The sequence below is a fragment of the Brachyhypopomus gauderio genome, chromosome 17 (assembly GCF_052324685.1).
Source record: "Brachyhypopomus gauderio isolate BG-103 chromosome 17, BGAUD_0.2, whole genome shotgun sequence".
NCBI lineage: Eukaryota > Metazoa > Chordata > Actinopteri > Gymnotiformes > Hypopomidae > Brachyhypopomus > Brachyhypopomus gauderio.
Window position 1 is genome coordinate 6354530 of NC_135227.1, and position 12793 is coordinate 6367322.

The 12793-nt window shown below is 42.6% G+C and overlaps 2 protein-coding genes across 4 annotated transcripts; both read left to right on the forward strand.

Moving 5' to 3' along the window:
- The first annotated feature begins 228 nt into the window (after positions 1–228).
- On the forward strand, positions 229–3339 carry fosaa (v-fos FBJ murine osteosarcoma viral oncogene homolog Aa). The gene is made up of 4 exons (XM_076979023.1): positions 229–513; positions 1201–1428; positions 1817–1924; positions 2013–3339. The coding sequence occupies exons 1-4, from the start codon at positions 346–348 to the stop codon at positions 2682–2684; spliced, it is 1176 nt and encodes a 391-aa protein (XP_076835138.1). The 5' UTR covers positions 229–345; the 3' UTR covers positions 2685–3339.
- Positions 3340–4106: 767 nt separating this feature from the next.
- On the forward strand, positions 4107–12288 carry jdp2a (Jun dimerization protein 2a). Of its 3 annotated transcripts, none has more exons than XM_076978024.1 (4): positions 4107–4296; positions 9108–9325; positions 10074–10178; positions 11217–12288. In XM_076978024.1, the coding sequence occupies exons 1-4, from the start codon at positions 4209–4211 to the stop codon at positions 11400–11402; spliced, it is 597 nt and encodes a 198-aa protein (XP_076834139.1). In that variant the 5' UTR covers positions 4107–4208; the 3' UTR covers positions 11403–12288. The 3 variants fall into 3 exon arrangements, with proteins under 3 accessions (XP_076834139.1, XP_076834141.1, XP_076834140.1); XM_076978026.1 differs by lacking the exon at positions 4107–4296 and adding an exon at positions 4321–4683; XM_076978025.1 differs by lacking the exon at positions 4107–4296 and adding an exon at positions 4726–6003.
- The last annotated feature ends 505 nt before the right edge of the window (positions 12289–12793 follow it).

Below are 12793 nucleotides of genomic sequence, written 5' to 3' on the forward strand. Positions count from 1 at the left end.
ATTATTTTCTCATGGGGGGTTCCAATATGACCTGTTCGTTCATGACACAGTATTATGAATATAACGTCTGAATGAAACCATTATCAAATAGTGCTTGATACTGACATATTCTACATGATTTGTGTATCAGTTTGTCGAGTTAGATGCCTTATTTGTTGTGCATTGTTGAAGATGCTCCCCACGGCCAAATGGTACATCCTCGGTTCATTCATAAAATTCTGAGGGAATATAAGGAGGAGCTTGCCTGGCAGTCTATCAGTGACCAGGTTTATAAACCTGGAAAGAGCGCCTCGATTATCAGGAAACAAGAGTCCGGCTGACAAAGCAGACCGCCGTTTTATTTTTATGAACGTGCATAGTAGGGAAATGATCCAGAGCAAAGTGAGCGCCGACGCGGAGTGTGTGTCCGGCTGCGGTTCTGTATCTCCACCCGGGGACACCCTCGCGTACTACCAGCCACCGCCAGCTGACGTGCAGCCCAGCGTTAGCGCCTCTCCAATGGAGACCACACAGGTAGGGCAATATCAAATAACCACGGTACAGCCTGCTTCATTTATGTCAGAGAGCAATAGCTAATACAGAAATGCATGCAGTTCTGTACCACGCCTGTTTTTTTTTTCTTGTTTTTTGTTTTGTTTTTGTTTTTTTGCTTAAATTGCCTACATAATTAAATACCAGGCGTTGAAAATAAGATGCAAATGCTGTACATGACAGCACATTTTACACTTTTAAATTCAATTGAATCGTTTTCAGTAAACGAGCTAAGACATTGTCTTCTAGATGCATGTTGCTATTCTATAACGATTTCCTCAGTATAGATAGAGTAAAATAATAAGAGCACTCAGTCTCAGATATGTTTTGTTGGGCATCGTCATCATCCTTCTGCTTTGCAAACATTTTAAGTGTCTATGCAGCGGTTGAGTGAGGAAAATAAACCCATTGAGGAGACTCCTTACAGCTCTGCGTAAGCCTTGACGTCAGCCACAATAAAAAAGTCAAATATTGATCAGGAGACTATTTTTGGCGCCTAATTGTATATAAAGAAAGAATGATCTGTGTTGATGACAAATGAGAATTTAATGCATTAAACTCTTTAACGCACGTGTCATCAGCAGAATATAATTTTACAACGCCTACAATGTAAAGTTATAAATTTGGTCTACTGCATAATTTTAATATTAACAGCTGTATTTAACACAGGGACCGGTCGCCGATCGCGAGGCAGCTGTCACTCCGTTTGTGCCCACGGTGACAGCAATCTCAACAACCCCGGATTTGCAGTGGATGGTACAACCGACCATCATCACGTCTGTCTCGCCGTCTCTAGGCAGAGCCGAGACCAGTGAGGCGCAGAGCTCCCTCCCGGCAACCACCAAAACAAACGGGGGAAAGGGGAAAGGGACTATCAGAAAGGGGAAAGTCGAGCAGGTAGCCCTCCATCACTGATACGCCCCTCACGCAGTAGCTGGCTGCAAACGCGGTTCGCCATCTTAATTATTTATTGATCTATCTGTTTATTTATTTTTTTGTATTACAGCATGCTTTATGTTACGTTATCTGGAATCAGGTAGCATCGTTTGTGGGCATGCATGCACTTCAAGAGGTTGGCAGGATGCCTACAGCGGGCATCCACTTTGTATTCAGATCACAGTTTGCCTGCAACAATAGGCTATTTTTAGACGCATTGCAGAGAGCGTTGCATTTGCCATTTCCACTGGGTGAATTGTGAAAAACAAAAATGTGCAGAACTCAGAAATGAAACGTGGATGTAGATCCTTCTCGATAATTACTTTGGTCCATCTTTCCCACCGAGCAGCTCACGCCGGAAGAGGAAGAAAAAAAGAGAATACGGAGGGAGAGGAATAAGATGGCTGCAGCTAAGTGTCGCAACAGAAGGAGAGAGCTTACTGACACCTTGCAGGCTGTGAGTAGAAAAGCCGGTGCGATCCACATTTTCAAATGTCACCGTGCTGCGGTAATTCTCATGCTGAACGACTTCGATATTCTTTAAGGAAACCGACAAGCTGGAGGAAGACAAGGCAGCGTTGCAGGCTGAAATATCAAATCTGCTGAAAGAGAAAGAAAGACTCGAGTACGTCCTCGCCACGCATAAGCCCATGTGCCAGCTGCCCGAAGAACTGGACAGCATTTTTCCAGAGTCCCCACAGCCGCTGCCTCCTTCGGATTCACCCAGCAAACTCCCAGAGGACCCGACGCAGGACAGCCCTTCTCTGCAAGACTTAGAGACCCCTTCTGTTCCACCCACGGCCATCTCAGGGAACTCCAACATCCTGCTGTGTTCTAGTGCAGAGGTCAGCCTGTGCGACCTTGAGCCATCGCTAGATGTCAAAGAGGAGCTCCTGGAGAATATCCTTGGCACGGTGGAGGAGGACAGGATCTCTGCCGAAACCGCCCGCTCCGTCCCTGACATTGACCTCTCTGGCTCCCTGGGCTTCACAGACTGGGAGACCCTGTACAAATCTGTGGCCAGTGATCTGGAACCACTGAGCACACCTGTGGTGAGCACCTCCACCCCCACGTGCAGCAACTACCTGTCCGTGTTCACTTTTGCCTGCCCAGACCTGGACTCTCTTGCTGAGGAACTGGACGCCTGCAAAGGCGGGGTCTCCAGATCTGACTCCACCGTTGATATTCTCAACTCGCCCACACTCCTGGCTTTATAAACACAAATGTAATGAAAAGAAAGTTGTTGGCATCATGATGACAGTTTTCCGATTACGAGATTATCAGATATCGCTGTGTTGTGATATCTGAGATGAGTGCAGTGAAGTGAAGCCAGTTGAGTGGCTGTACTGAAATATGTGATGTGACCAAGATAACGTTTATCCTCTTCCAGATACTTTTGATGTAGCCCAGAGCATGGAAAAATTATCCTTTGGACAGTAATGAACTGCAGTATGTTCTGGTTTGAAAAGCATGCACAAAGATTTCAAATAAAGAAATAAATACTTAAATGAATACATAAATAAATAAACAAACAAACATAGGCTATATATATGTACCAATTTATATTTGTTTGATCTTGTGCAGGGTCTTCTGTAAGCTGTATTGTGCACTGTTCTCTGTGCAGTTTTGTGTTTTTGGATGGCAATAGTTTATCAATGTTGTGCTTTAGTAGACATTCTTGACAGCTCTTGCATACCTCAGTGTCATCCTTCAGACTGTGTTTTGACGCCATTAAAAATGTTTAGAGTTTTCCATGAAAACATCCAGTGCTATATCGATTGAGATGTATTTTATGATAATTTATTTTTCTACCTTTTCAATTTTGACTTGTTTGTCAAATGAAAATACTTAAATGAGCATTGATTGCTTATGAATTAGTATTCACATTAAATATTCATGCAATGTGATCTTTTTGCCTGGCCCCTTTCTTCTGGAATTTTAATTAATGTCGGTATCAAACTTCCTCTGCAGTATTCATTTACGAATATAACGAATAAGATTATATTATATATGCAATGGCGCTGAGGATTGTGCTGAGGATCCTCCTGGATTGGGTTTGGGCCCTGGAGGACACTGGGCTCTCATGCCACCCTTACGGAGTCTGACAGCCTGGCACACCAGCAGCGTGCAGGAGGTCATTCTGGCTCTGGCAGTGCTCCTCCTTTTCCTTCTCACACAAACAAGCAGATACTGGTCTGTCTGTCCATCCATCCATCCACGCACCCACCCAACCCCCACCTACCTATTTAATCCCTCTGAAAATTATTTTAATTACACTGTCATTCCATCACATTTATTTTAATGAAATTATTCAAAATAATTTATTCCATAAGAATTTTAATTCCATAGCATATAGTCTATATATGAATCTAAATTTGCCCTGTGTATCCAATATACAGTAATACTTCAATGTCAAACACATATAAATACATAGGACTTCATGTCTTATAAGTATGAAGATTACAATAAACAAGACAATGTTTCCTGCCGAGGATATATGAGCGCTACTTAAGATGACATATTTTGCCGGGGGTCTTCTGAAACGGCCGAGGGTCAACGAGTTGTTTGTTTTCTGGTATCTAAGGGGTGGAGCACGTTGGACTTCCCTCACTCCTCCACCTCTCAGCCCCCATCTCTTCGTGCAGGGCTTTCTGCATCCCTGCTTACGTCTGGCTGGCGGAGCGAGGCGAGTTCCGCATTCCCAAATCCTCCCAGATAGGGATCGGTACATAAACGTGCTGATGCAACGATTCCCCCTGTTTAAAATCTACTCGCGACCCCCGGCTGACCTGAAGAAGGGACATCAAGTGATCGCGGGATCCAAGTCAGGTAAGCAGTAAAGTTTCTGAACTTGAAGGAAAATCGGGTTTGCAAAAGCGCCACGCTCGCAGTGGGCTTCATGGACAAGGCGGTTCTGCATTACCCCGAGATTCTGCATTACCCCGAGCCCGGTTTGTATCTAAACCGGATAGTACAAAAATCAAAGTGTGCAGACTTAACACATGCACGGGGTTTTTTTTTCCACCCGCATACATTATGCCATGTCCTGGATTCTGGTGTTGTAACTTCAGATCTTCTCAGCCCTGTAGGCTGTCTCCACTTTGGAACAAATCGCACACGGCCATGTCACAGGACGTTTTTGTGTTGTAAAGGATCCCTAGCAGAGCCCAAGAGGCTGCAGTATTCAACAGTGATCATGTGCAGATGATGGTCCTGGTAGGTTTGTGTTTTTCGACGAGGCTCCTGTAGGCTCCTCTTGAAGTTCATGTTACGTAAGATGTGCTACACGCGTTTACTGAACGACTTCCGCTCTGAGATTGAGTCACAGGGCGTGTTACTTTTGAATTTCGCTTTGCATCTGTACGCTGTACTTATTTGTTCTTGCCTTAATACGATCTTCTAAACTCAAACCATTCATAATAACCGACCTTTTCTACTTTCCGCATTCCTTTGTTTGTGGGTAGACACACCTTTTAAATTTTACTTACAACCGCACAAACTTTTATCTGTATATTCATGCAAGACATCATGTTCATCGATAGGTTTCGGAAATCTAATATTTGAAAGGATAACTGTCTTTGGCTATATAAAAATGTTTAAAAATGTATGCATCATTTAAGCCGTCAAGTTATTTGACCTTTAGTTCTATCGATTAATTAAACCATGGGTCATTTGATACCATTGTATTAGGCTGAGGCTTTAAGACGTGTGGTAGCTATTATAGTACGTTTTTTTTCAGTTTGAGTATACACAATCTGAACGACTGATCTGTTACATGCAGCCATCACTAACAGTCAAAATCATGTAAGCTGACAATGACTCAGAATCATGTTTTGTATGTTTTTATCACCACTGTATCTGATGAGACACAACAAGGAAAGATCTTGCAATTTATCCAGTAATTTGTAGTCTGTAGTTTGCTACCAGGACAAGAAATCTCTAAATTATGTGTGTAATGTAGTGTGTTGTGGATTTGTATTATATATTGTTATTGTGTGTTGTGTAGTATTTAATCCATAACGTGTGTTAAGCATGTCCACATTTTCTCACATCTTCTATATGCTTTATTAGGGTGTCAAAAATGATGATGCAAATATCCACCAGTCTGACAGATTCACTTACATCATAAGCCTGTGCTGTGATGTATTAGATGTGACCTTTTTTGCTAAATCGAGTTAGAATGGTATGCTATTAGCATTTCGTTTTGTCCACAGCCCATGCATTTGTTGTGCAGTGTGTGCTGTGACAGGGAAAGTTGTCAGCATACAAAGAGTGTTGAAGCTATAAAGGTCAGTGTCATCATGTAGCACTAACAACGTCATAATAACACTGTTATGCAACGAAGAAACAGTAGGAAGGCCTTGCTTCTAGAAATCCTTGCCCTCTTGTTGTGTTCAGGTTTTCGGAACTGAAACTGATTTTGTGGTTCGACTGACTATGTGTGCTATGTAGTTTGGTATAAAAGAGAATGATATTGCTGTTTTTGACTTTCTGGTTTTCACTTTAACGTAACAAGAAGATACTTTGGGAGCCAAGGTTTGTTTCTTTCTTTCTTCCTTTCTTTCTCATGTAACGGGCTTCTCTGAGGAGGGGTTATGTAGCTGGAAGGAATAATTTGCTGATCTGCTAAATTTTTCCATGAGATAGCACTAATATTTAAGCCACACAATGGTCTTATGTACCGCACTTAGACTGTGAACATAATGTGGAACAGTGGTCAGATCTTGTCATGGTAGTTTTTTTTTACTCATGTTGCAATAGATATTTCCCTACTTAAGTGATTAACACAGACCTACAGGTTTGTAATTTATTCCTCAGAGTGAAAATAGCACAGGACTAATTTAAGCCAGCTGTGTTATACAGTGCAGCTGAGCTGAGTTTGCCTCCTTTTTATGTAGATGGGATCTTTAAGGCATATATAGTACATTGAAATAATGCTTACTGAGACATTTTTGAGAATCCTGCTTACAATTCACTGTCTACTAATACGCAGACCAAGATTATTGGCTGAATTCACTTTCTTCTAAGACTTGCGCTAAGATGTCTGTATCTTACACTCGTATTTCTTTGCATTTTGAAAATGCTGTCAATAATAGATCAAGAGGTGAGTGCAGCTGTAGTCATGTTTGGGTTGCTCAGATATAATGCAGTACTCAGTATAGGCAGAGTAAATGCAATTCTGTATTACAGTGCTCTGTAGAGCTTTGTTGGTAAAAATCTAAACAAAGGGAACACTGTTGTATTCCGTTTATTTTTCCAAATTACTCATGCTGTCATCGCTTGAATACTTGCTTGTCCTGACTGGCCTGCATGGAGTTTTATTTGGATATCTGCTACAAATTTCAAGGATGGAGATTTGGGTATATTTTACTCAGGAAGCAGCCTTCTTTAAAGGTATTCAGTAGGATGGTGATGTGTAGACACCAATGTTTTGCTGTGTTAAATTGACTCTTGTGGTTTTGGGACTGCAGTTTTGATTGTTGATCATATTAATAGCTTATCATTTGAACCGTGTAGGGGAAATTTGTAAATTTGACGGCCAAACAAACCACCTGATTGCTGAGGATGCAGAGAACGAAAGCATGTTGTAAAGAGAAAGTCAGACTTCATAGTGTGTCTGCTTAACATTAGCCAGTAGCATCAAGGTTAATTACCTGATTTTAACTCTGGAGACACTGGCTTGGTCCCAGAATAATGACCGGAGTGTCAGAGGCGAAGTGCCATAACTGCTTATCACCTCAGCAGTTGTTTCAGACACCTGGTCGTTAGGTGCTTATTACTCATTGGATGATTACAGATCCCTTCATGAGCTGGGCTTGTTTCAGCAGAGCATGTTGGACTCTTACTCTTTAGTGTTTTGGCCCTTCAGGACACTGTGCACTTCAGGTCATGGTTTATTCATGTCTAAATGGCATTACTTCAAACATGTCTGGCACTGAAAATAACACCCTTTTTTAATTTATAAATGGAACAGCAAGAAATCCAAAATGGGTGTAGCAACATACCAAGAAGGTGAGAAAGTGCTGACCGTCACTGCTGCTTAGGGATCTGTTGTCATTTGGTTTCTGTTGTTTTCCTGCCCTCAGTTAATCTATGATTTGCCATTATGCATAACATAAGGCTTGGAATTTTAAAAAGCCATCATCTATTTTGCATACTTCAGATGACAAACCAGAAACCATTGTGTCCTGAGCGGACAGAAAACAGGCCTGCAAAATTCTTGTTTGCGCTTCATTTGTGTCCTTGGGTCTTGGTAAAAGTGGGAGTGTTTTAAAGGGAGTGTAGGGGCAGGCCAGCGGTGGAGGCTCACGACATTGTCCTGTTGCTCTATGGCTACATTCCACTTGGCGGACAGAGAGAGTGCAGGGAGCAGCGTGCGTGCGTGGGGGGGTCATGGGGAGCAGCGTATGTGTGTGTGTGTGTGTGTGTGGGGGGGGGGGGGGGGGGGGAGCAGCGTGCGTGTGTGGGGGGGCACGGGCAGCAGGCGGGTCTTGGCTGGCTCCCACACTTCGCCTCTCCGCGGGATAAAGGGGAATGTGTCTGGGTCTACTTTTGTGCAGGCACTGCTGTGTGTGCCTCTCCCCCTGGCCTCTGCACAGTGTGGGGTGTGTGTGTGTGTGTGTGTGTGTGTGTGTGTGTGTGTGTGTGTGTGTGTGTGTGTGTGTGTGTGTGTGTGTGTGTGTGTGTGTGTGTGTGTTTTGGGGAGGGGGGGGTAGTCATACCAATGTGTCTTGTAAATGGGTCTATGCTATACATGCAGAAAAAGGCTGGAGAGGGAGCCAGTGAGAAATATCTTTTTCAGAACTAAGGAGTGGAGTAAGCCTGAACTGACAGAATGATAAATGAGGAGAGAGAGTAGTTGTGTGTGATAAGCATAAGTTTGTATGTGTTTACTTATTGCATAGGTGAAAATGTGTTAGAAAGCCACACCAAGGGCAGAAGAGGACTGTTGATTGGTGGCCTTTCATCGTAGGTTTTTGTGAGATGTCACCCATTTAGCATTATACATAATTGCTCTAATTCATATATTCATGTAGCACTGTGTAAAATTTTGCAGGATTTTATTCTGGTATGGGGGTAGAAGGTTAATTCAAGGAGAGGTTTTCAGGTCCTTTGGTTCAAATACCAACATTTACCAATGTAAGACATTTTTTCTTTTAGTTGGTATAAAAGTTATTATTCTTTCTCTTTAAAAAGTGGTTTATTGATGTGTAATGAATAGATATTGTGTCAAATAGTAAGAGAGATTCAGGTTTCAGTATGCTATTGCTTGACTGTTCTATGATATTTTATTAAAAACTCAATGAAAAGCTTCAGCCCATTGCTAGAAAGTGGTACCATACAGAAAAAACAGAATGGTTGCCCTTGGCAGAAAAAACACAGTGACTCGTCTTTGTTAGACTCACACTAAAGCCTTTGAGAATATGTTTTTATATATTCGTGATTGATTAACGGTCTACTCAAACCTAAACGCAAGTCTTTTTCATGAATTACAGTTGCATCATATTTTTCATTTATTACAAACATGTATAGGCCCACACCTTGGAGAGAGGCAGGTTCATTGTTGCTATGCTGCCTCTATAAAGACGGTACTTATGTGAAAATGAGCTCAGACACTCCCCTCCCCTTCGTGCTTCCAGCTGTGGTCAAGGGCGAGTGTGACATGATGCCCGGACAGATCCCTGACCCTTCGGTTACGGCGGGGTCTTTGCCCAGCCTGGGCCCCCTGGCGGGCATCTCCACCACCACGCTTACGGAGCAGCTGAAATACGCCGACCTGTGCAGCCTGGGGGCCATGCTCTCGCCCCTGCATCTTCTGGGCAAACTGGGCAAGCGCCATCTACCCATTAAAACAGAGGTGAGGTGGTTGAGCTTTTGGCAGCTTGATTTGGTAACATTAATATAAATTGCACTTTTATAAGCAGGGGTCTTACAGTGTTTCTCCTGAAGAGCCGTCTTTCTGCAGAGGTCAGCTTCACCCCACACGAATACTCCTCCTTAAGCTAATGAAAGTCTTCAAAGCTCTCCAGGAGGATGCTAGCATGCCTGCTTTAAACTATTTAAATCACACCACTGCTTGGTATCACTAATGCTCAGGGAACTTATTAAATGATTGGGAAGCCAAAGCATGATACATAATTTACCTTAACTTGCCTGCTTTTGTTTACTAGTTTTACTTAGAATATTATGTAAAATATGAGATTTTAGGTAAAACCCAAGAACATTTTAAATGCCTTGGTCAGTTCTCATTATGGTAGGCTTTTCAAGTTATTCTTGGGTTCATCTGTGTTACTCAGAATACATTAGAGATAAAAATACATAGAAATGAATTTCATATGAATAATTAAATTTCTTCACAAGCAAAACACTCCATCTAGTGGACATTCAGTGTTCAATCCAACTCTGTCATATGAAGAAGAGCTTAAGTATATTGAAAGCCCTGTTGAGAATATTACTTTTCAGTTTTCATGGAAATGATAGGTCAGTTGTTTGGAATACAGCCCAGTGCCAACAGCTTGGTAGTGCTTCTGTGTGCATATCCATTCATCTGTGTAATGGAGAGAGGTAGAGTTACATGTAAGGTAGATGTTCTTCTAAACCCTTAGAAGGATGAGGAGGAGGAGAGGAGGAAAAGACGACGAGAGAAAAACAAAGTGGCAGCTGCACGATGTCGAAACAAAAAGAAGGAGCGAACAGAGTATCTACAACGGGTGGGTCTCCTTAAACCTCTCCATGGATTAGAACAGGACTCCACCACTGACTCTATTACTGACTCCACCACTGACTCTACCGCTGACTCCACCACTGACTCAATTACAGACTCCAACACTGACTTCACCACTGACTCTATTACCGACTCCACCGTTGACTTCACCACTGACTTCACCACTGACTCTATTACCGACTCCACCGTGGACTTCACCACTGACTTCACCACTGACTCTATTACCGACTCCACAGTTGACTTCACCACTGACTTCACCACTGACTCTATTACCGACTCCACAGTTGACTTCACCACTGACTTCACCACTGACTCTATTACCGACTCCACCGCTGGCTTCACCACTGACTATTACCGACTCTACCACTGACTCTACCACTGACTCTATTACAGACTCCAACACTGACTCTATTACCGACTCCACAGTTGACTTCACCACTGACTTCACCACTGACTCTATTACCGACTCCACAGTTGACTCCACCACTGGCTTCACCACTGACTCTATTACCGACTCCACCGCTGGCTTCACCACTGACTATTACCGACTCTACCACCGTCTCTACCACTGACTCTACCACTGACTCTATTACAGACTCCACCACCGACTCCATTGCTGACTTCACCACTGACTCTATTACCGACTCCACCGCTGACTTCACCATTGACTCCACCACTGACTCTATTACCGATTCCACCACTGACTATTACTGACTCCACCGCTGACTCCACTTCTGACCACAACTGACTCTATTACAGACTCCATTACCGACTCCACTCTTGATTCTGTGCTATTGACAGCAGCATATTTCAGTAAGCAGTACTTCACTGAGGTAAACAAAGACTCCTTCAGAGCTCAGAATTCAACACATAAGATTAAATGTGTATCTGTGTAGTAATAACAAAAATCAAAAGTGATGCACATATTCCATTAAAGCAATAACAGTAATGCAAAAATCCATTAAAGCGCACAAAAGTGTGACAAAAATGACAAAGTGTGTCATCCTCACACCCTGGCCTGCAGGAATCGGAGCGTCTGGAGATGATGAACTCAGAGCTCAAAGCTCAGATCGAGGAGCTGAAGCAGGAGAGGCAACAACTCATCCACATGCTGAACCGGCACCGGCCCACCTGCATCGTGCGGACAGACAGCGTGAAGACCCCCGAGGGGGAGACAAACCCCCTGCTGGAGCAACTGGAGGCCAAATGAGGCCGGCGGGACGGGCGGCACGGCGCCCTTCTGTGACTGTTTACACGTTAGCTTCTGTACAGCTAGCTAGAAGCACTTAGCTCGAAGCTCTTGGATGTTTCGGGAGGAATGAGTGAAGCCCTCCAACCCTCCAACATGAAACCTTCGAGCTTAAGAACCTTTGTTGGATCTGTGTGTGTGTGTGTGTGTGTGTGTGTGTGTGTGTGTGTGTGTGTGTGTGTGTGTGTGTATGTCCCCGACGTCCACCCACAAAGATATGGCCCAATCAGATTGAGCCATGTGCTGAAAGTTATGAGTTTATATTACAGTTACCTTTGCCCTATGCCTTACAGGTTCACGTTAATCCAACAAGTCAAATAAGAATGAGGTAGGAGGGGTGGGAGAAGCTCGGGAGCAGCACTCAAGGCATCATGTAAAAATCTGTGTGGCTTAAAAGACACAAGATTACTGTTTATGTTTGTGGCGTTTGCCGATGTAACTGGATCTATAACACACTCCTTGTGTCTTCATGATACTGAACCATGATTTGCCCTCAATAGCATTTTTTTTTTGACGCAGGCGTCATGTATGCACATATATATGAACTGTTTACATCTTGCTGTTTTAATAGTTACCTACAATTTATATATATTTTCTGATTTTTTTATACTTCTTGTACATTACATTATATGGACTGTTATCACTAGATGTGATACATTTTATATTTCTGCAACAAATAGTTATATAACCTTTTTTCTGTGACTTAATCATTTTGTTTAATGGCTGTGAAGAGATGCAAACAAATATTAAACAGGAGTTACTCCTAAATATTATTTTTGCTATTATACACCATGTATTTGGGTAGTATATTCCATAGTCCTTAATGATTAAACCCATTCTTCCTTAACTGTTTGACACCTCCAGTGCATTTTAAACTTCTAAATGAGGAGTGTTCCTTCCTGCCAACAAAGGGGGTAAGTCCAGACTCACCATATTTTAAAAATAAGACACACAATGCAAAAACAGACATGTAAACAGCCTTGGTTAAGTGCCTTTACAAAGGTTTCAGACTGGAATGGACCCCAAACCATCTATGATATCAAAGACAAACCGTCTTGAGTTCCTTCAAGACTCAATGACCTCAAAACTGAACTCAAGGCTGAGCTCCTTTACATGAGACATCCAAGGATAACTCATATATCAACATTTACTATTTATACAACCAATATATAATGTCACATTTGGAAGGGATATCAATGAATGGTTTTGATTTGAGTTTCTTATTTCTTTTTCGTATCATGCACATGGTGCTATACTGTTGCCACACTTTATACCATTTTCTGCTTTTAAACCTGGTATACACACACACACACACACACACACACACACACACACACACACACACACACACA